Source organism: Podarcis gaigeae, assembly GCF_964106915.1.
Source record: "Podarcis gaigeae genome assembly, chromosome: 10".
Lineage (NCBI taxonomy): Eukaryota > Metazoa > Chordata > Lepidosauria > Squamata > Lacertidae > Podarcis > Podarcis gaigeae.
Window position 1 is genome coordinate 34,164,337 of NC_139686.1, and position 21,600 is coordinate 34,185,936.

At 38.7% G+C, this 21,600-nt stretch overlaps 1 protein-coding gene and 1 long non-coding RNA gene across 3 annotated transcripts in view; one reads left to right on the forward strand and one right to left on the reverse strand.

Annotated features, from left to right (window-relative positions):
* The window catches only part of BLTP3B (bridge-like lipid transfer protein family member 3B), a 35,379-nt gene that overhangs the window by 6,645 nt on the left and 7,134 nt on the right, over positions 1-21,600 (forward strand). Inside the window, exons 2-16 of one of the 2 annotated variants that reach the window (XR_014555206.1) lie at positions 2,744-2,906; positions 3,923-3,961; positions 4,706-4,797; positions 5,818-6,007; positions 7,160-7,300; positions 8,521-8,691; positions 9,395-9,575; positions 9,898-9,981; positions 11,323-11,505; positions 12,033-12,151; positions 13,040-13,181; positions 15,101-15,294; positions 16,740-18,202; positions 19,141-19,258; positions 20,380-20,510. Coding sequence is in view for 1 of the 2 variants with exons in the window: in XM_083698552.1 (XP_083554678.1) it covers positions 2,744-2,906; positions 3,923-3,961; positions 4,706-4,797; positions 5,818-6,007; positions 7,160-7,300; positions 8,521-8,691; positions 9,395-9,575; positions 9,898-9,981; positions 11,323-11,505; positions 12,033-12,151; positions 13,040-13,181; positions 15,101-15,294; positions 16,740-18,202; positions 19,083-19,258; positions 20,380-20,510 (3,469 nt within the window). In the remaining variant the exon portion in view is untranslated. Of the gene's footprint in view, positions 1-2,743; positions 2,907-3,922; positions 3,962-4,705; positions 4,798-5,817; positions 6,008-7,159; positions 7,301-8,520; positions 8,692-9,394; positions 9,576-9,897; positions 9,982-11,322; positions 11,506-12,032; positions 12,152-13,039; positions 13,182-15,100; positions 15,295-16,739; positions 18,203-19,082; positions 19,259-20,379; positions 20,511-21,600 lie in introns of both variants that reach the window. The other variant, XM_083698552.1, reaches the window with a different exon arrangement.
* On the reverse strand, positions 13,197-20,663 carry LOC310825422. Its single transcript, XR_014555302.1, has 2 exons — positions 13,887-20,663; positions 13,197-13,516 (listed from the first exon to the last, which is right to left on the reverse strand). It is a non-coding gene; the product is annotated as an uncharacterized lncRNA (long non-coding RNA).

Consider the following 21,600-nt stretch of genomic DNA (forward strand, 5'->3'; position numbering starts at 1 on the left):
ACTTGCACCCGGAGGTGCTTTCGAACTGCTAGGTTGTCAGGCGCTGGGACCGAGCAGCGGGAGCGCACCCCGCCGCAGGGATTCGAACCGCCGACCTTTCGATCGGCAAGTCCTAGGCGCTGAGGCTTTAACCCACAGCGCCACCTGCGTCACAGCGCCACAGCGCCACCTGTAATATTATACAGGCTAGCTAACCCCACCTTCTTGTTTAATTACTGTTGCACATGGGGCAGGGCAGAGGCCTACAGGTGGAAACTTGCCTTAAACGTAAGTAGGAGGCTGAGCCTTGCAGACTTGGCTGCAAATGGAACTGGGTTGCAACTTAAGGTTGCAACTTTCCCAAAGAGTAGCAAATTGGAAAATAAAGAAAATAGGAAGAAGCAAAAGAATCAAGACATGAATATTTATCTGTCCCGTGCCTAAAGAAAACTGGAGTAATGAAAAACTTGAACTTCACTATAACTTAAGGGGAGTACTGTCAAATATAGGCTAGGAATCCATGTTTGATATCATACATGGTTTATTTTGGGGCTATTGGGAGAGATCAGTATGTGGCTCTCCTTACATAAAGAATTTTAATCAGCAAGTCTTGAAGAATTATAGGATCCCCTAATCCACTACAGTTCTCAGCATGTTAGTGTACTTTACCCCCTTCATTAAGCTTTCCTCTGTTTAATTTTAATTTTGATTCCAGATAAAATGTAGAAATCCTCTTCTAGGAAGATACTGGTGGATGCTTTTCCATTGAAGAGTTTAGAGGCAAGGAAAGAACTGAGTTAATTTTTTTTCTAGGAAAAGAGAGAAGGAAGACAGATGCTGCGGCCATCTACAAGTGGGGGCGGTAGAGTGTCTGAAAAAGCACAGCATGGGGCAGCTTTCTAATGTAGCTCCCAAGGCCTGAATAAATTGGGGGTGCAATGTGTACCCAGTTATAGGATAAACTTACTGGTGAACTGGCTGTGAATCTAAAAGGACATAGTACAAAGATCCAGGCTTGGACATGAGTACCTGATGATGCAAAATACACTTTTGCATGGACCATGTTTAAATAAATAAATGTACTACCTCCATAAGATGTTGGCCATGTGATGAGACTTACATTCCAAGTTGACAGGATTACTGCATATCTGTACTTCCGGCAGGCTAATCAGCTTTTCTCCCATCTCCATTTGGTTCTTTGCATTCCTTCAATTTCTATTTGTGTGTTCTCCTTGTATGCCTCTTATAAGACTTAAGAGTTCAGGGCTGTGTTGCTTTTTTGGCTTTCCCTCATTCTAGTTTCAGAGCCATATCTTTACCCAAACATAGAATAGAGATGTTGTGGGTATGCCTTTGAACTACTGATTTTTGAAGCTGTGTAGCATTCAAAAGGATATTGTATTACTGAAAATTGGCACAGGATCCTTTTCAGTCAATGAATCTGTTTTCGATTCTCAATGCTTCGTATTCCATCACTAGAATTCTGTCAGCCCTCTGTCTCTCTGCTTGTTCACTGTTTCTTCATTAATCAGGCACTCATTGATGGAACTTTTCTTTTGTTAGTCTACTTTCCCATTTCCCCCTGTTTCAGATCATTTCTTATTTCTGCTTTTGAGCTTCCTCTGTGAGGCAAACATTAATATTCCCCCCCCCCCTTTCATTACTGCTTTGATTTATTTTGGGCTATAGCTCTTTTCTCACTTGTGTTGGCATCAGCAGTCACTTGGGAGGGTAAAATCTCCTGGACCCCTATAGGTTCACTGGCACTTTCTGCTAACAGATTATCCTTCCATAAATAGCATCCTTGATATCCTCTGTTAAAATCTATTCCTTCTCTCTTTTCAATTAGGGTAACTATTCCTGTAATCTCTTTTTTTTTCCCTTCCAAACAAAACATCTCAGTGTTTGGCAGCACCTGAGGATGACAAAGCAGCCAGGCTTTAAATGAATTGCTATATACCTACTACAGTAATTGGAGATTGCTGGGAAAAGCTTTTTCACAACAGAGGAAAAGTCTGAGAGGAAGATGAATGATTTTGGGAGAGGTTGGCGGGGAAGAGAACTTAAGAGTTTTGAGAAGACAGGATGGAAAATTTATGTGAAAGTGTAAAATATTGTAACTAAAAGTAATACACCCAAGAGATCAGAATCTGACTATAATTAGGTTTCAATAACAGAATTTAGATTTTGCTTTAGGGGTGGTATAGTAGTCAAATACTGTCAATAAGCTATTGAATATTTGACAGTGACCAAATAGTATAAAAAATTCATTAGGTAGTTTTTCTCTTTTAATTCATCAAAGTTTCATTTGTTGTCAAGAGCAGACATAACTCCTATTTTTGCAGCAGTTGGGGGTAAACCTCACTGCCTAGGGGACATTCAGATATAGGCTACTTGCTATTACAGCAGACATCTCCAAAAGGAGCACAAGCCATTATTAGTGGCAAAGTCTTCATCAGGCAAAGTCTGTTAATAGCCTAGGTCAATGAACCATTTTAAACTAAAAGGGAAGAGTAGAGTTATATTCAAATATGAACTTCAGACTTCTTGTTGTAGTCAAGAGACAAACCACGTTGGTGTCTTCTGATGTTTTGATATTTACTTGACTGTGCCCAAAGCTGCTTTGCACAAATAAAATCCCATTAGATATATTTTAAAATATTTTTTAATTTTGTATATGTTTAGATGTTTTAGGTGTTCATCAATTGTAAGCTGAGTAATTGCTTTGATGTGAAATCACTGCAGTGTTGATATTCTGTTTTAGGTTCACCAAAAACCTGTCACCTGACAAAATCAACTTGAGCACACTAAAAGGTGAAGGTCAGCTAACCAATTTAGAGCTTGATGAAGAAGTGCTTCAGAATATGCTGGATCTTCCCACTTGGCTTGCCATCAACAAAGTCTTTTGCAACAAAGCATCTATTAGGGTGAGTAAGTGATTTTCCTGGCACCAGTTTGCCACAGTGGATTGGAGGACATTTGGTTAATAGGATGACTTCTCCCTCTGGATGGGATAGGCAGGGTCCTCAGAAGTCTTTTGCTTCCTCTTCCAGGGGGAGGAGCCGGATTAGTCCAGACTGAATCAGATCAGATTAGGATTTACAATTTGTTTTGTACAAATAAAAATTCGGGTGGAGGGAATCGATTAACAGCCCCAGTAGCTTCTTCTACCCATATAGCTGTATGGTGTCTGTTTCCCCCCTTCTCTTTTGCAGGTGTTTATTTTCCCCTCCCTTGTTGCTTTTTTATTTGCTGTGTTCTTTTTCTAGAGCTATGGTGCTGGCAATGGACAGACTAGTACGTAACATGGTCACCATCCATTAGAGAATGGAGGGTGAATGTGGGGATGTGAAAACTAAGATATACTAGTAATTTGTGGATTAGGAAAATGTCTGTGCATTCACTATCAAATATAGGTGAGATTATCAGCACCCTTGCTTCTAACAGTGGTGATTACTCTGACGGTGAATTGAGTTATAGGCATACAGCAGTTTTTTGTTTAGTTTGCATATCTCTGGATAAGATTTACACCATGTTAGCTTCAGAAGCTAGGTGAAGGGAATTGCATACATGTTGCATACATGGACACACAGTCTCTTGATATATGTAGTAAAGTGTATGGAACTGATCCCTACTGAATCAGATTTGTGTGTCCTTTTTGGTTTTCTTAATTTAAGTGTCACAGATTATAGGTTTTTTATATTGTAGTGTAATTCATTTTGTTTTGACTTCATTTGGTAAGTTTGCAAACACTTCAGTCCTTATGAACAAGAAGAGGCAAGTCTGGTTTTAGGCTTGCAGAAAGGTATAAATGAGACATTTAATTTGTATGTGTATTGTTATATGCAACATGAGATTTCACATTTGCTTTGAGCATTTTCAAAACAGATTGGTGATGATGCCATATTTTCTTTAATGATTTTGTTTTTATTTTATCTTGCAGATACCATGGACAAAATTGAAAACACATCCAATCTGTTTGGTGAGTATGGAATTCAGCTTCCCAAATTAACTTTGTTAGAATGGTGATGCATTTGTAATTTCCTTGAAATCATACTGAAAGCATTAAGTAATAGCTAGTGGAGTGAAGAACATTTTGCCATTACTGGCAATACAAATACAGTGGTACCTCGGGTTACATACGCTTCAGGTTACATACGCTTCAGGTTACAGACTCTGCTAACCCAGAAATAGTACCTCGGGTTAAGAACTTTGCTTCAGGATGAGAACGGAAATCGTGCTCCGGCGGCACGACAGCAGCAGGAGGCCCCATTAGCTAAAGTGGTGCTTCAGGTTAAGAACGGACCTCCGGAACGAATTAAGTACTTAACCCGAGGTACCACTGTACAGGGTTGTATCCAATGAAGTTGTTCTGTTCAGCTGAGGAATTACCTCCTTGTCTTTTGTGCCAGGACCCCCAAATCTTCCCCAGAGGGTTGGGAAAAAACCCAGAACAGATATGGGGAGCTTGCAGAAGGTGAAGAAATCCCATTGTGCGCACCGAAGGCCTTGTACAAAGAGGACAGTGTGATTGGATACAACCCATTGCATTTTACATGATTCTAAAGTGTTATAAAGTAACTAGCCAAATTGTTTCTGAAATGTTTTGTCATGTATTTTCATGTACTCTCATTCTAAGTTTTAATTCTGTGAGATGGCTTTAAATTAATTAGTCACTGAATGTAAAATATTTCAATTGTTCTAAATTTCTCTTGCATATCTAAAGTCACTGGATAAAGTAATAATGGAAATGAGTACATGTGAAGAACCACGCCCTCCTAATGGACCATCGCCTATAGCAACTGCATCAGGGCAAAGGTCAGTCATAATTTAAATGCTGCAATAGAATCAAGCATTACATATGCAGGCAGTGCTGAGGAAAACAAACTGAATAGGCTTATATATAGTTGTTAATTAAAAGCGGGCTAAATGGCAGATCTGCTTGAGAAGGGCTGGGTTAGGTTAGCTAGATTTGTAGAATAAAGGTAATCAAAGCCCAGTTTATGCATGTCTTTTCCATGTGGCCCCCACTGTGTAAAGGATCACATGGAGAAACCATGGTGTGAAGTGGGCTGCATGCAAGTATAGCCCACAGAGGCCAGTAGTGATTTCCATAACTGTGTTTGCATTTTTACAAGTCACTGTGATTACTGGAAAATGGCTGCTAGTCAGTAGTCCACATGTTATCTGTTTCATGCTCACATTTCTTGAAGCGACCCAAAGATTATATGTAGAAATAGACACTTATTTCTCATGTGTGTCTTCTCTGTAAGTGATAAAAAGACCCCGCCTCTTCCTTTATCAGCTCCACATTGCACTTACAAAGCTTTGGAGAGAATTAAATATAGCTTGTAACATTGTCTGTGGAGGGGGAAACAGCCTTGCTATGACTCTACCTACACAAAGGGGCCTTACTGGATCATAATAGTGTTTGGGGATTGTGGTGGTGTACAATGAAAGGCAAACCGGTATATGGCTCTTTCATATCTCTCTACCCACCCCTGCAAATGGCTCAGTGTGAAGGAATGTCGTTCGTGGTGTTCTGTCCCAAATGCTTAGGATGCATTGCAGTGTGGCAAAGAACATCATATCTACGTATTATCTCACTTACTTTTTCAAGGTGATCTTCCTGTAGTTCTAGTTTGGCACTCAATTGCAGAAGCTAAAACAGGGGTGTTGACTCTTGGTCTACATAGTCCCAGATTATGATCTGTTCTAAGTTTTTCTTTTATTGGTCTCTGAGCGATTTCAGTGCTAGTTTTATCTTCATTTGAAGTACAGTAGCTGTTAAATCTATGCTGAAATTCTGTTTTAAATGCTTGCATTTTATTTCACCAGCGGATATGGTTTTGCTGAAAAAGTTGTAGAAGGAATATCTGTTTCTGTAAACTCCATTATAATCCGAATTGGAGCAAAAGCATTCAATGCTTCATTTGAACTCTCCCAGTTGAGAATATATAGTGTAAATGCAAACTGGGAACATGGTGATCTAAGGTTTACTCGATTACAAGAATCTCAGCGTGGAGAGGTAAGGCTGACTTTAAATTTAGAACAAGCTATTTTATTCTCTTTTCTCTTTCTGTAACTAGTTTATTTTCTTTTATACAAAGAAAAAAACCACATTACAGAATCCACATTCCTATTGTAGCATTGTTGAATCAATAATATTAACCTGGATATTTTGCTTTAATTTTACCATTAAACCTACATTATTTTAATAGCAACTTGCCGTATTGAGACTCCTGTCACCATTATGGCATGGCCTTTAGTTGGCATAGTTGCTGCTGACTTTGTTTGCATACTTGGCATATGACTCATTATTTCTGGCCCTTGCTAAACATGATAAGTGAAGTGTAAGTGGGGTGGAAGGCTTTTGTGGACCCTAGCCAGTCTACTGGAAACCATATCATGTCTAAAGAACAATTCCTATTCATGCTTTTAAAAGTTCATATATGTACAGTTGCAGGGATCATGGAGCAGGATACAGCCAAGTATGAATGACAGTCCTTCAGCTATTAGTTATTTGCTACTGATGAACATACTAGATACCATATTATCTTCCTTTATGTTTAACAAGGGCAACATGCTTATACAGTGAAAAAATGTGCTCAGGCGAGGATTTATCTATGAAACTAAAGAATAGTTACAATAGGCATGTCCCTGGCTTTGTGTCTGAAAGTGAAACCATGCCTTTGAATTAAATGTATATTTTGAAATGCATAATATGTGTTTAGTATAAACATTCAGAAATATACTGTGTTTCACCAAGCATAACTATAAAAAGGGACTTTTTGGAACCAAAGGAAGCTGGTTCTGCCTGCCCTAGCTCCATTGACTTCAACAGGCCTTAGATATGATTAACTTGGCCCAACCTGCAAAATATAGGTTTGACTATTATATATCTGACCCATTTAAAGTTGATACAAACGTGTTCAAATAAAATAACGGAAGCTTGATGTCAATTTCTTTTTCGTTGATTTATGAGATTATTCTTCCAAGTAAGTTGCAAATTTAAATAGAAACCTTTTTTTTTGTTCAACAATTAAAGTATGAAGGGTAGAAAATTGAACCCAAGTTCAGATGTGACAAGTCAACAGGCCTGTGGGATCTAGGGAAGCAAGTCTGCCTTTTTACAGTTCTCAAATAGATATTTTAAATCAGGGTATGTGTTTTATTTTAGGTACTGACATTTAAAGAAATCAACTGGCAGATGATCAGAATAGAAGCAGATGCTATCCAAAGCTCTCAGCATGAAATCATGAGTGCTCCAGTTCGCCTCATTACTAACCAGTCCAAAATCCGGGTCACACTTAAAAGAAGGGTAATATTGCTTTGTGGTGATTTTGTATATTCATTAATGATGGCAAAGGTGATGGAGAGATTCTGCAAAAAATATGTATATTTATGTTCAGCATTAGATTTGTTTAACATTCTATTTGACATGAAATGGGTAGAAATTTTAGTTAAAACATAGAAGATTATTGTACAAGCAGGATCCACAATTATGCTGACATGTTTGAGCTAGCACCATTTTCTTCTGGTGAGATATCCTGCCTTCCTCGGAGCTTGGAGAGGAAAAGAACCACAGAGAGAGAGAGAGAGAGAGAGAGAGAGAGAGAGAGAGAGAGCGAGCGAGCTAGCTTGCTGCTTTATGGATTTCTAAGGCTTATGTTGGGCCCTGGAGGTTTTCCCCTAAGCACCTTGTTTGTAGTACCTCTCATACCCAACTTGATTACAGGAATGAGGGGCAGGATTACTGATGAGCACAAGGTTTGATTAGCTAGTGGTCCAAGGCTTCCTAAAGCTTGTAGTCCTTTATTCACAGGTATACTCATTTGTGCTTGTTAAGTCATAGATAATGGAGGATAGTAATCTTCCATACTCGCAATACTTTTCTACTATCATGAGAAACAAAGTCTTGCAACAGGTGGGAGTCAGTTTGGCATCTTTGCTGCCAACATTGGATGTCATCAGAATGAGGAGGCTAGCTTTCAATTTTCAGATTATAATGTATCACAAGGTTTATTATATATATTTATTTTGCACTGTATTGTATGGTTCATTTTGTTAATTGCCTTGAGCATGCTAATGGTAGGCTTGTCATATGTAAATTCCCTGACATGTCCTGGGGAATTTTGCTCAACAACTTTGCTGGTGTCACGAATTTACTTTTTAAATATGATATGACAATCCTAGCTAATGGAAAGGTGGGGTATAGATTTAACAATGAAATTTCTTGGTACAAATTGATTAGGTATATATTTGTTAAATTAAGCTCCTGAAAAATACTTGTGTAAATTAATGATGCAAATTCCAGCTTGCCTCTTCTCTTACTGCACTGCTAATAAAAGGTCACTCTCAGCAGGAGTACAAAAGAACAAAAATAATTGAATAAAGATTTCTGCTTTATGTTATGACTACTGTTAAGTCTTGCTTTCTGCTTAAAAATCATTGACTGTAGTCCCAAATCTTGATATAAAATATATTCTATCAAAATCAGTGTTACCAATATTCCAATTTTACTTTTTCTCTTCACAACAGTTAAAGGATTGCAACGTGGTGTCATCTAAACTGATTCTAATACTAGATGACTTGCTGTGGGTTCTAACTGATTCTCAGTTGAAAGCTATGGTCCAATACGCTAAGTCTCTTAGTGAAGCTATTGAAAAATCAGCTGAGCAGAGACAAAGTCTAGCTTCTGAACCCACACAGGTAAGGAAAGCAATCATTATTGTAGCCTAATATTAGTAGGTATATTTTCAGGTAATGTTTGTTTTATCTAATGGGACTCAAACACATAATTTTAGCCTCAGAAATTTTGCCTGCATGGGGCTTCTGAGTGAATATGTACAGTACTGCACAGTTAAGATTGTGTTAGGATCTATTGGTAGCCCTAGGAGTAACAGTCTTGTATGTATTTGTAGTATTCTCTCTGCCTCTAAATTATATTATGCATAGTAAAGCTTTTATACTTGGGTGGGGGGGGAATCAAATGCTGCTTTAAAAAAATGATATTCCCTTTAATGAAATTTTGCACTTACAAATTACTCCCATGAAGTAATACAGTAATTTCAAATTATTGGCCAGGCAAGAGAGGAAGGAGCTTCCAAAGAACAGGGTGATTGTGTGGGAGACGTTTGGTATCTGTCCCACATGTTTATCAGTATATGACTAAGAAACAAGTATGAAAAGAAATGCTTTTAGATTTGTTGAAAGCACCTAACTTTTTAGTTTGGATAGCAGTGAAATGTCATACACCCTTGATGATTAAAGGTGTGTTTCAGATGCTACATTTGAAAGCTTGCCTTAACATGAAAACATCAAGCATTTATGGGAATTCTTTTAACTCTGAGATTTTTTCCCCAGTTCTTTGTGGTGAGGCTCTTGCTAAAGTTATATATTTGAATGTTTCCAGAGTTCTGCTCCTGCATCCAGTTCTCAGCAGGTGAAAACACAGCAGTCCTCAGCCACTAGTGATCAAAATGATGCAATTGTGAAATTATTCAATGATTTTGATGTTAAGGAAACTTCTTATCATCTAGCAATTTCCCACTTGGACCTGCATATATGTGATGATATTCACGCTAAGGAAAAGGGTAAGTGTTTTGTGTGATTCCTTTACGCTGTTTCACATTGCTAGTCTTTTGTTATGGCTGTCAGAAGATAGATTGCAGTATATTACTAGTCAATTGTGTTCATACACTTTCAGGTTTACGCAATATTTGTTGAATGCTAATTGGTCCTCAATAGCACAGAGCATGAAATGTGCATTGATATAGTCACGTTTCCCTATAGGTATTCATAGTGAAGCAGTTTGAGACTTCCCAAGAAGGGAAGCATGTTGTCTTAAAAGTTGCCATCAAAACAAATAAGAAACACTACATATGCAGTATTTTTAAGCATTGTATTATTTTGCAGATGCAAACAGGCATGTTTCAGGAGGTGCTATGCAGCTTTCCTTTAGTCAACTAACTGTAGACTACTACCCTTTTCACAAAGCAGGTAAGAGTATATGCTGAGTGGTTGTTTTTATCGGTCATATTTGATCAAAATTAATTCGCAGTATGATCCTGAAATAAATGTTTTTTGTACTGTATTAAGCTACTTGCATGTAGTTTAATATAATAGGAAATGGAATGAGGATGCTGCAGATTCAGTATCTTGTGCAAAAAGGGGTATTGCACCTTGCTTTCTGCCTGTTGAAAATATGCTTAGATATGTTTTAAAATTAGTGTTCCTCTGCACTTCACTTACATTCTCAGTAGTCTGTAAGATATATTATCTACTGGTTATTGACTGAAATTGTGTGTGTGTCTGTGTGTGTAGTCTTAGCCCTGTAGGATTGCCAAGCAACACCATCGGGGTCTTTGAGTCACAGCTCAAATTCTTACCTCTCAAAGCATATGTCAAAATTTGGGCTGCAGCATTAATCAGTTAATTGAACTGATCAAAGTGGCAGGTCTTGATTAAAATTCTAGCATGATTAATGAAGCATTGCTCATACGTCATTTTAAGCCCTTTCAGCTCTCTTCTTGGTTGTTTGCTGCTTCTACCAGAAAATGGAAGATCACTCCAGAACCACCTGTGTTAGTGATGCGGAAGCCTCTGGGAGTGATCTTCCATTTCCACAGGGAGGAGAATCTGGGGGAAGGAGGTGGTAGCTTATGTGGCTTTGAAAAAGAGAGCTAGACAAATGAATGGAGAACACATTTACAGACTGTGAATATTTTGAAATGGCTTTAAACAGTGCTTCTTCTCTATAAAAATACCGTATTTTTTGCACCATAACACTCACTTTTTTCCTCTTAGAAAGTAAGGGGAAATGTCTGTGCATGTTATGGAGCGAATGCCTATGGGTGGCGGGGGGGATCTGCTGCAGTCGTGAGCAGAGGATCCATGGTTCCCCTTCCTTTCCTCCTCCGTGGTTACAAAGCATGGATCCACATGGATCCTCAGGATTTTTGCATTGGGCTACTCCAAACTCACTGTCAGATCACATGTTTGTGGCCACAGCATGAACCACAAAAATCATATATCCACTATTTTGTTTAGAATATTTTTTTTCTTGTTTTCCTCCTCTAAAAACTATGTGCGTGTTATGGTCTGGTGTGTGTTATAGAGCGAAAAATACGGTAGGTGCCGGTACTCACCATGAAGTTGCTACAGTAGGTGCCACACTTTTTAACAACAAAAAAGAAGTGCCAGTACTGCATACCCCTGAGTACCACCTGGGGGAAAAGCACATGCTTTAAATAAAAGAGTTAAAGGAGTTTTTTAAAATATACTTAATAGCATGTTTCTAAAATTATTTTTAATTTTTGTCCAAATATGTCATACTTACAGATGAGAGCTGCAGCCATTGGATGCATTTTAGCGATGCTACCAAAGCCAGAAGTGGATGGGCAGAAGAATTATTACACGATTTCAAAGGCAATGTTGAATTGCTTAAGCAGGTTATGAAGGATCATAATATAGATTCTCCCAGTAAATCTCCACCCCAGGGGTCTCCACAGCTCATACAAACAGGTACATTATGGCATACATTGTTAACTTATATGAGATCGTTTATATAAAGATATTTTACTAAAATCTTTACAATTGATTTCATGGGTATAGGCCCCAGTAGTTTCAGTACATCAGAAGGAATAGTGCACTTGCATTGTGATTAATTCCTTTGGGACTGTAAAATAATTCTTAGAAAGTGATGCTTAGACTCATTTGAGGAAAATAGCTGATTAGATTCCAAAGCCTGCACAGATATGGCAAGTGTGCAACCCCCAAATTACAAGAACAATCATTTATATTTAGCAAATGAATTGGTTTTAATTTTGATACTGTTGATTTTTACTTAACATGCTTCTATTTCATTTATCTTCCACTATTAGGTTATATTTTGACTACCCAATAAAGGTTTTCTAGGTAGTTTACAAAGCAAAAATTACAACCAAAGGCAACAAATAATGCAGCAGTGAGATTTTATAAGTAGTGTTTTAGTACAAAGACAGAGAGAGAGTTAATGCTAAATTTGGTTTTATGCCTTCTGTTTCCTACAGGCAAGGAACAGATACCTAGAGGAATCTCTAAGCCTTCCCCTGTGTCATCACAGCAACCAAAGGATAAACTGATGTCCAGCCCTGTGGTAGTTAGACTTGCAGATATTAATATTTATCAGGTATATTTCAGTACTAATTGCTGATATCAGTTCTTTTGTTTGTTGATATCTGCAACTATGTTGAAGTTTTCTTGATACAGAAGCTGACTTTAATGAAAGCTGACACAGGCTTTGCCGAGTGGGCATTAAAATGTTTATCTCTTGCAAATATGGGCTTCCAGTTGTGTTAATTTACTTGTTTCTCCTAACTCTGGTTCATCCTCACAATCGCAGGGTCTTGTAAATTATTTGGGTCCTGTAGAAATGTAGCCGGGAAACATAGCTGGATTTCACACTAAATTTTGTTTGTGAAATTGGCTGGGTATGGTACAAGTTTGTTAAAGGAACCCTTGCTCCTGGATGTTAAGCTGTTCCTCTTCTATTTTAGAAAATATTTACATAGAAAATACCAGTTCTTTTCTAGGTTTATTCTCCCTTATGTGACATAAATACCCTTTTTAAAAATGTACATATATTGATGAATGGGAATCTGAACCCAGGTCTTCCAGACCCTAGTCCAACATTATAACACTGGGTAATTTAGGCATTTGTTTGATCACTACAGTACATCAGTGAATATCAAAACTATCACTGATCTCGCCCCCCCAAGCCTATTGGCAATATTGGGACAAAACAGGCTATATAGTAGGGCAGCTGTAAGAAATTAGCACTCAGAATTTTGAGCATTTTAAGGCTGATAATGTCTGAACTGTTCTTGGTATAAATCCAGATATGTGGAAAAGTAGGATAGGTAACAAAACAACTTACAACCCTGCTCCCAAAGCAGTGAAAATACTTTCAAATGTTCAAATACCAGCACTATGATAAATAGAGAAGTAATTGTTCACATTTGGTACTTCACAAAATCTAAAATATTCCATTGCTAAATGCTGAACTTCCTAATTTCAGGTTTCTACAGCTGACCAGTGTCGTAGTTCTCCTAAAACGCTTATTTCATGCAATAAAAAGTCTTTGTACCTTCCATCAGAAATGCCAGCCATTCATATTGAATTCACTGAGTACTACTATCCGGATGGAAAAGATTTTCCTAGTAAGATTTTTAAAATTTCTTTTTCCTTCTTGTAAAGTGTTCCTTTTTATATATAATAGAGCACTGGCCAAGGGCAGTTAGACTATTTTGCAAACTGTTACTTTCCTTTACATCCAAATGGGCTTCATTGTGAAAAATGCGGGGGGGGGGGGGAAATAGCCCAATGCTCAGAGTGCTCTTAACTTGGTGTGGTCCTTAAAGCCCCCCTGTTTTTCCATACCAGTGAAAGCTGCTATGTGTAAGGATGGGAAATGTGTGGCCCTCCAGATATTGGACTCTCAAATCCTATCAGCCCTAGAGTGGTCAGGGATGAAGAGAGAGTTGAAGACCAATATCTGGAGTAAAGGTAAAGGTAAAGGTACCCCTGCCCGTACGGGCCAGTCTTGACAGACTCTGGGGTTGTGCGCCCATCTCACTCAAGAGGCCAGGGGCCAGCGCTGTCCGGAGACACTTCTGGGTCACGTGGCCAGCGTGACATCGCTGCTCTGGCCAGAGCCAGAGCCAGAGCCGCACACGGAAACGCCGTTTACCTTCCCGCTGGTAAGCGGTCCCTATTTATCTACTTGCACCCGGAGGTGCTTTCGAACTGCTAGGTTGGCAGGCGCTGGGACCGAGCAGCGGGAGCGCACCCCGCCGCAGGGATTCGAACCGCCGACCTTTCAATCGGCAAGTCCTAGGCGCTGAGGCTTTAACCCACAGCGCCACCTGCGTCCCACAGATTATTCATCCCTCATGTACAGAAGTGTGCTGTGTGCAGATTATGACAATTGGAGATGATACTTCACAGGGATTACTACCCATGCATATTATTTCCAACATATTCTGTACCCAAACGAGCTTTGCAATGTGTAGAATCAGTCTGTGAGTAAAATGCTATTTAAAAGTTGTATGTAAATAGAACAAGAATGTGTTGCTGAATTCAGCATAAGATTTCTTCAGGCATTCAGGTGACAACAATGGCAGCATGGGTGAGGCTAATGCTTTCATCCTTATTGCCTCTCTTCACGTATTTACTTTAATACCTGAAGAGGCTACAGTTGTGATTATAGGAGGTTAACAAGTGAGAGGTGAAGCCTGTTACTTTATATGCAAGGGTTATCAGGTTACTGATGGTAGCCTGATAACTTTCAGTAAAGTTGGTACAGTTACAAAGGAAGCGGTTGCAAGCCTAGTGATTCACAGTTAGTTCTGTCAGTTTATATACTGGACAGGAGAATAAAAAAGGTCAAGATTTTGATAGCTCAATTAGAGAACATTATATTGGTGTGTGATTGAGTTTATTCAGTCTTACTCTTTCATGGGACTTAGATGGGACTAGGAGAAGTGCTGTAACTTAGAATTACCTTACTTTTCCTGTGATAAGGCTGTGTCCCTCCATCATTCTTTCCTGCCCCCCCAATATATGGGACTGCCAACATGGTGCTATCCAAATTTTTAAGAGTACAGTTGCCATCATCCCTGACCATTGGCCGTGATGGCCGGGGCCGATAGGAGTTGTAGTTCAAACATCTGGAGGGCACTACATTGGCTACCCACATTGACTATACACTTAGAATGGACTCGGGGACTAAGATATCACCACTGTGTGGCCAAATGAGGCAACTGGGGAAAAGAGGGAGAAAGCATGTACAGGAGAACGCCAGTTGTGGAAGTAGAAAAAAATAAGTGGAAAAAAATAATCTCAAAATAACCCATTAAGAACTTGGCATACTCAGTAGCCACAGAATGCAGAGTTCAGAATGCAGTTGTTCAGAAATAGTACTCTGTATACAGCCAGAACATTGGCTTCCAAGATTGGCTTTTCCTATGCCCATAATATTGGATATAGATTTTGTTAATGCTCTCAGCCAGTTGTTAGAGAGAATGATGCTACTTCTAAAAACATTTTTAAGATAATAATTTTGTTTTTATTCCTTTAGTTCCAAGTCCAAACCTTTACATTCAGCTAAATGCTCTGCAATTCACACTGGATGAGAGGAGTGTTCTTTGGCTTAACCAGTTTGTGTTGGACTTGAAACAAAGTCTCAGCCAATTCATGGCCATATACAAGTTAAATGACAATTCAAAGCCGGAAGAACATGTTGACGTTCGAGTTGATGGGTTAATGATAAAGGTAATGTTGTCAAAGATACAGCACAACATTGCTCAGTGTTGAATTCCTGCCATGAATGATGCATGGGAGCAGCCACTTTAGAGAGAAAATATGTATTGTCCAATAAAGGGCAACTTGTGAAATGCAAACCACACATGATATAAAAGGGGTAAGTTGTTGTTGGAGATTGAGGCTTCACTTATTTTAAAAGTTAATTTCTAGCTCATTTGGCTGAAAAAAATTAATTGGAGCAGGTTTTCAGAAGCACTTCCCAGTGTAACATTAGATACCACACAACTTTCCTAACTCTGTAATCATATAAGGGAAAGAGAGTATGGGGTAATACAGGTAGGGAGCCATGTTGGTCTGCTGTAGTTGAAACGAAATAAAAAATTTCCTTCCAGTAGCACCTTAGAGACCAACTAAGTTTGTTATTGGTATGAGCTTTCTTGTGCATGCACACTTTTCAGATACACTGAAACAGAAGTCACCAGACCCTTATATATAGTGAGAGGGTGGGGAGGGGTATTACCCTTCTTAGTAATAGTCTAGTAAACAAAGTTAAAGAGGAATAAACTCTGTGGAGTAGACAATTTAGATCTGAAAAGTATTTTAGTAACTTATAGTGTCCTAATTTAGCACAAACGCAAGTGGAAAACAGCCCAGAATGGAATATATAATCCATTTAAAGAATGGAATATATAACATGCCAACTATAAGCAAAACCACTTGGCATCTGATAAAGAAAATTCTAGTCCACAAAAGCCTTAACCACAATAAATCTGTTCATTTTTAAGGTATCAGAAAAAAACCCTTTTGTATTTTTATTTGCTATGCATATTAATCCTCTTATTTAGTTTTTATTAAGAGAGCTTGTTATACTTTGTGGAATTATACCACTAAGGACATCAGCCTTTGTGCTACCCACATACAGCAATCCCACAATTTATGTGGGGGTTATGTTTCAGGGGTTGTGAGTAAAGCCAAAATTGTGTTTGGTCAAAACCCCATGGGTTCTATGGTGGGTGGGATTCCCCATGTCATTTTTAATGGAATCTGCCCCCTTCTGCCTCTTTTTAATTATTTTTAATTTTTTGCCACATACATAAAGCACAAGTTGAATGCACTTAAGTTGTGGGCTTACTGTATTCCTTCACCCTACTTTTAGCTTCTGTAGTCACCCCAGTGTCACTTCAGCTCCAGTGTGAAGTAGCCAAGAATGTAGCAGTCAGACACTCAACCTCACTCCAATTTCTCAGCAGTTCCAGCGGAATTGCAATCTGAACTTTGGGAAGCTATGATTGCTCAGAATTTCTATGTACTTTCATCAGTAATGTATGCACTCCCTGCGGTAGATCACATTTCTTTCTGGCATATATTCCTGTAGTTTGAGAAAACTTTTCCCAAAAATTCTGCACTTGAATCGCTTCTGATTTTAAAATTAATATTTATGCTTTTTGTTGCAGTTCATCATACCTTCTGAAAGGAAACGAAACCATAAGGATGATCCACATTCAATTTCTATTCAGAGTTCTGAAATGATTTGTACAAACACAAGGCACTCACCAAACTGTAGACACTCCGATTTGGAAGCAGTGTTCCAAAACTTCAAAGATTGTGAATTTTTCAGTAGAAAATTCACAGGCTTTCCAAAATCCCCTGACTGTTTTAATCTTCTGCATCCAATTTTCCAGCGACATGCCCATGAACAAGATACTAAGATGCATGATGTCTATAAAGGTTTTATCACTCCCCAGCTGAATAAATCTGCACTTAAAACATCTGCTGCTTCTGATGTCTGGGCAATTCATTTTTCCCAATTTTGGATGGACTTTGAAGGAATGAAGAGTGGAAAAGGACGGCCAGTGAGCTTTGTGGAGTCATTTCCACTTACACTCTGGGTTTGTCAGCCCACAAGATTTGAGCAACTGCATAAAGAGCCCCCTTATCAGAAGCCCCACACCTCAAAACCTGACTCTAGTGACCTTGCAAACCGACTGCAGCGCAAAAAGCTTCTGAAAGAGTATTACAGCACTGAGACTGCAGCCTTGGCCAACGGTATTGAAAACCTGTGCACTATGAGATCCCAATCTACACATTTTATATCTGACGCTGATATTCATGTTCTTGTTCACGTCCAAAAACATGTGAGCATGCAAATCAATCATTACCAGTATCTTTTCTTACTCTACCTCCAAGAATCTCTTGTGTTGCTCCTGGATAACTTAAGAAAAGATGTAGAGACTGTGACAGGCAAACCTGCAAAACAGGCAGATGTCTGCATTGGGATCTTACTGAAAAGTGCAGACATAGCTCTGTTGCTTCATCCACTGATGCAAGGAAGCACCTGCAAGTCTCCTGTTTTAAAAGGAGAAAGTCCAGTGGCATCAGACCTTTCACCCCTGGAGAATGGAGAAGCTTATGCATCGGAGAGCAAGCTAGCTCCTACTAATACTGCACAGATAAGCAGTTCAGATATGAATGCTGTAACTGACAGTAGGTCTGTGAATGCTGATTTTAGCAAAGCCATTCTGACAGACCCTCTTTTCAAATCAGATAGTGATTCGCGAAGGGGAAGTACGTTCTCTGATGATGCCTCAGAAAAACTCTGGGGGAAAATAAATGAAGAAAATAGTGGGCTTTTCAGTCGAAGTGATTCAGAAGAGATTTGTGAGTCACTCAGTGACAAGAGTAATACATATCCCAGGGAATTGGTTAATGTTTTGAATTGCAGAGAAGATTCTCTTGAGATGTTGATGGAGAAGGAGGATGACAAAAGTGTGTTTTCAAATAAGGAAAGTGGAGCAGGAGGTTCACCTCTTAAAGTCAGAGACTTCGAATCTGATGCTGCTTGGCAGTCTGAAGAGCTTGAAAGTGACAAAGAAAAGTTGGCTACAACCAAAACGCTTGCATTTCAGTCTTCATTAAGGTATAGAAAACTTCTAGAAAATTAACTTTGTTTAGATTCAGTAAAGTGGGGGCCCATGTGGTTAACCATATATTGAGACTTAAGGCTACTCTAACATGTTACCATCATTAGGAAGTTGGCAATGGGATTTCTATGGTAGCTTCTTCTGTGATAGCGGTTCTGTGCAAGTGCCAGCTACTGCCAGGAGAAATAAATGGGAGGCATGGCTTCAATGAATAAGATAGTGAACCAAGTAATGCACAGTATGGGAGGAGAGAAAACGCAAACCTTGAGGGAGGTGGAAAGGCAGGATGGAATCTGAAAGGGGTTCCTGGTATTTGAGAAAGGGTTAGACGTAAGCATATTTAGAAAAGGTTTAGAAGGCCTATACACCTAACAAATATATGCCCTATGGCTGTGGCAGGAAAACATTTCATAGTTGCTGGTGGCTATGCACATTGTGCAGCCTTCCCAGAACAGTTGCTCTAGGAAACTTAGGAACATAGGAAGCTGCCTTTTACTGAGTCTCAGACCATTAGACCATCTAGCTCAGTATGATCTTCACTGACTAGCAGTGGTTCTCCAGAGGTTCAGGCAGGAGTTGTTGCCCCCCCCCCCCGCCGCCGCCAACCTGCAAAGTAGGTGTTGTGCCATTGCCATTGCCCTGTGCCATTTTGGAACACTTTTCCTTTCTTGCTGCTAAATTGCCAATTGCTCAATTTGTTTGTTTTTAACAGAAGTCAGAGCAGAATAATTTTTTGTACCGGATTTAATTATTGACTTGTAGAAATACAAAATTCTCACCAACATTTGCCTTAATTTAATGGTTTGGAACATTTTTATTTTCTTTGTTTTTTAGTTTTTTACCTTAATAATTTCCTAATATCTTTATATTAAAAAGTGGAAAGCCTAAGGAACGCTGCCAGTCCAATCTCCCTGCATTCTCTGTTTCTTATAAGAACATGAAGAAAAGTCCATCACAAGCCTCTTTGGATACCATGTCTATTGATAGCATGTTGTTGGAGGAACAGTATTTAGAGAGTGATGGAAGTGATAGCCACAGCTTTTTGGAGAAAGGTAAGTAAATGTCCAGTTTTTGGAGTTTAAAGTGATAGTGAATCAAATAATCTTCTGAGTTTTGCTCCTTGATTCCACTAGTGCTTAGTACTAGTTTTAGATTGTATGTCGAAAAAGAGAAAGATCTTATTTACATTTGTATATCTCAGAGATATACAACCTCTTGTGAAACTGCCATTGTTGTGAAAATACTGTACATTACAGGCTGAGCCCATTGATTTGTAGGATTGGTTTACCATATGGCTAATGAGTTTCCACTTGACATTAGTGCCAGCATATCTAATTCCAGCCAAGCAGACTGGATCCTTAGAGTATTCCTCATAGATAATTGTTAATTATGACTAAATGCTGTTGGTGACTGCATGACTAATTTTTCCTTATATAAATGAGGTATTTTATTATGAAGGACAGAGTTTGACTCGATATTCAGTATATATTAGTGTTATTGAATTTAAATTGCCATGTATATGTTTAATTATTATGAAAAATTCATTTGAGAAAAATGTATAAAGTGTAAGCAAGATTTCAAAAATTAGCTTTCTGAGTATTTTTCTGCTGGAGACAGTACCTTATTTCAATTTTATTGATTTCAGCAATTTGTATACTGCTTAATTAGACATTTCTAAATGGTATACAAGAGACTCAATACAATAAGATTAAAAATGAATTAAAACTATAAAATCAGAATTTGGTTTAAAAGCCTGTTGGATAAAAAAATTCCTGGGTGTTCCTAAGTGATGCACTTTGTGTGTTGCCTCATTGCATAACTAAGTTGGGTTCATTAATTTTAGTTCTACTCTGAGTAAAATTAGGTGGCTGCCACCCTGTGTTTGAGAGCTGCTTCCTGCAGTCTAAGATAAAAGACTATTCAAACGCTGGGTGAATTGCTTAAGTTGTGCGGTATTTTTGGAAGAGGCTGTAGGTAGATAATGGTTAGATGAACTGAATTTGAGCTGGTCAGTATGCCACATCCATAAAAGCTAGATAACGTACACAGCAGTATGTGTGTATCTTTAAATCCCCTTTTTAAAATTTAGAAACCTAGTGACAACTGCATGAAGTATCTTTATAAAAATGTACAGCAAATGTAAAACACATCTGTCTTTTTATGAATATATAAGCTATCTTGTCAAATAAACCATTGGAAAACACTCCTGATGAAAACACAGTGATGGAAAACTATGGCGGATCATCTCCGGATGTCCTCAGCGCAGCTTCAGAGAGTGCTCAAGATGCTAGCGAAGAAGAAATGGTAATGGTCGCCCAATAAGGAGGATGTTTTCATAACGTTTCTACTGGATGGGGTTGTTTGAGCAGAGCTTTGGTCATGAGAACTGAATCGTTGCTGTTTTGAAAATAGTGGGGAAAGTATGCAAATGAGGGTGGCACAGCCTGGACAAAAAAATAGCCCTCTGTGAAATAGGAGAGAAGGCTACAGAGTTCACTCTGCTTTAGCAACTACATAAAAAGAAAGTACAGTCGTACCTTGGTAGTCAAACGAAATCCATTCTGGAAGTCTGTTTGACTTCCAAAATTTTCAGAAACCAAAACATGACTTCTGATTGGCTGCAAGAAGCTCCTGCAGCCAATCGGAGGTCACAGAAGCCCTGTTGGACATTCGGCTTCCAAAAATAGGTCATAAACTGGAACAGTCACTTCCGTGTTTGCAGCGTTCAGGAGCCAAAACGTTCAACAATGAAGCTGTTTGAAAACCAAGGTACAACTGTATATGTTGAATAATGCTTCCCCTAGCAATTTTGGAATTAGCAGACAGCCATGGAATCAGACTTAAGGTTATGTAACTTTAACCTTTTGTGGCAGCCTCTTTAGTTTAACTACTCTATAGAGGGGCCAGTATTTCCCTAAAAAGTAGAAACGGGGCTTGTGGATTTAATTATCTCAACCCCCCCCAGAACAGTGCCTAGAGTAGGAAAATTCAACTGATGTCTTTATTTCTTATTATGCATAAATCATAAGCTTATGAACTAGCATAAGGTGAACAAATTGCTCCATATGTTTGAAAGCAAATAAATATATGAAGTCCTTCTTCTGCATGGATCTCATGAATGTGAATGGGCCTTTTGATGAGCTGCTGCCAAAATAGAGCTTCTGTGGGTTACATTCACAATTATTTTGTTCTAATTATTTATTTTAAAACTCGTTCTCCTGCAAAATGCTCAGAGCCGCCCACAATAAAATGGCAATGGTATTTCCTTTGAAAAGTGTTTAGAAACTCATTCTGGTTGAGAATACAGGTATCTGACTGGAGCCAGATAGTAGAGCAGGTGGTGCCCTTATTACAATTGCACTGACATCCCATTAGAGTTCATGCCAGTTCAAAG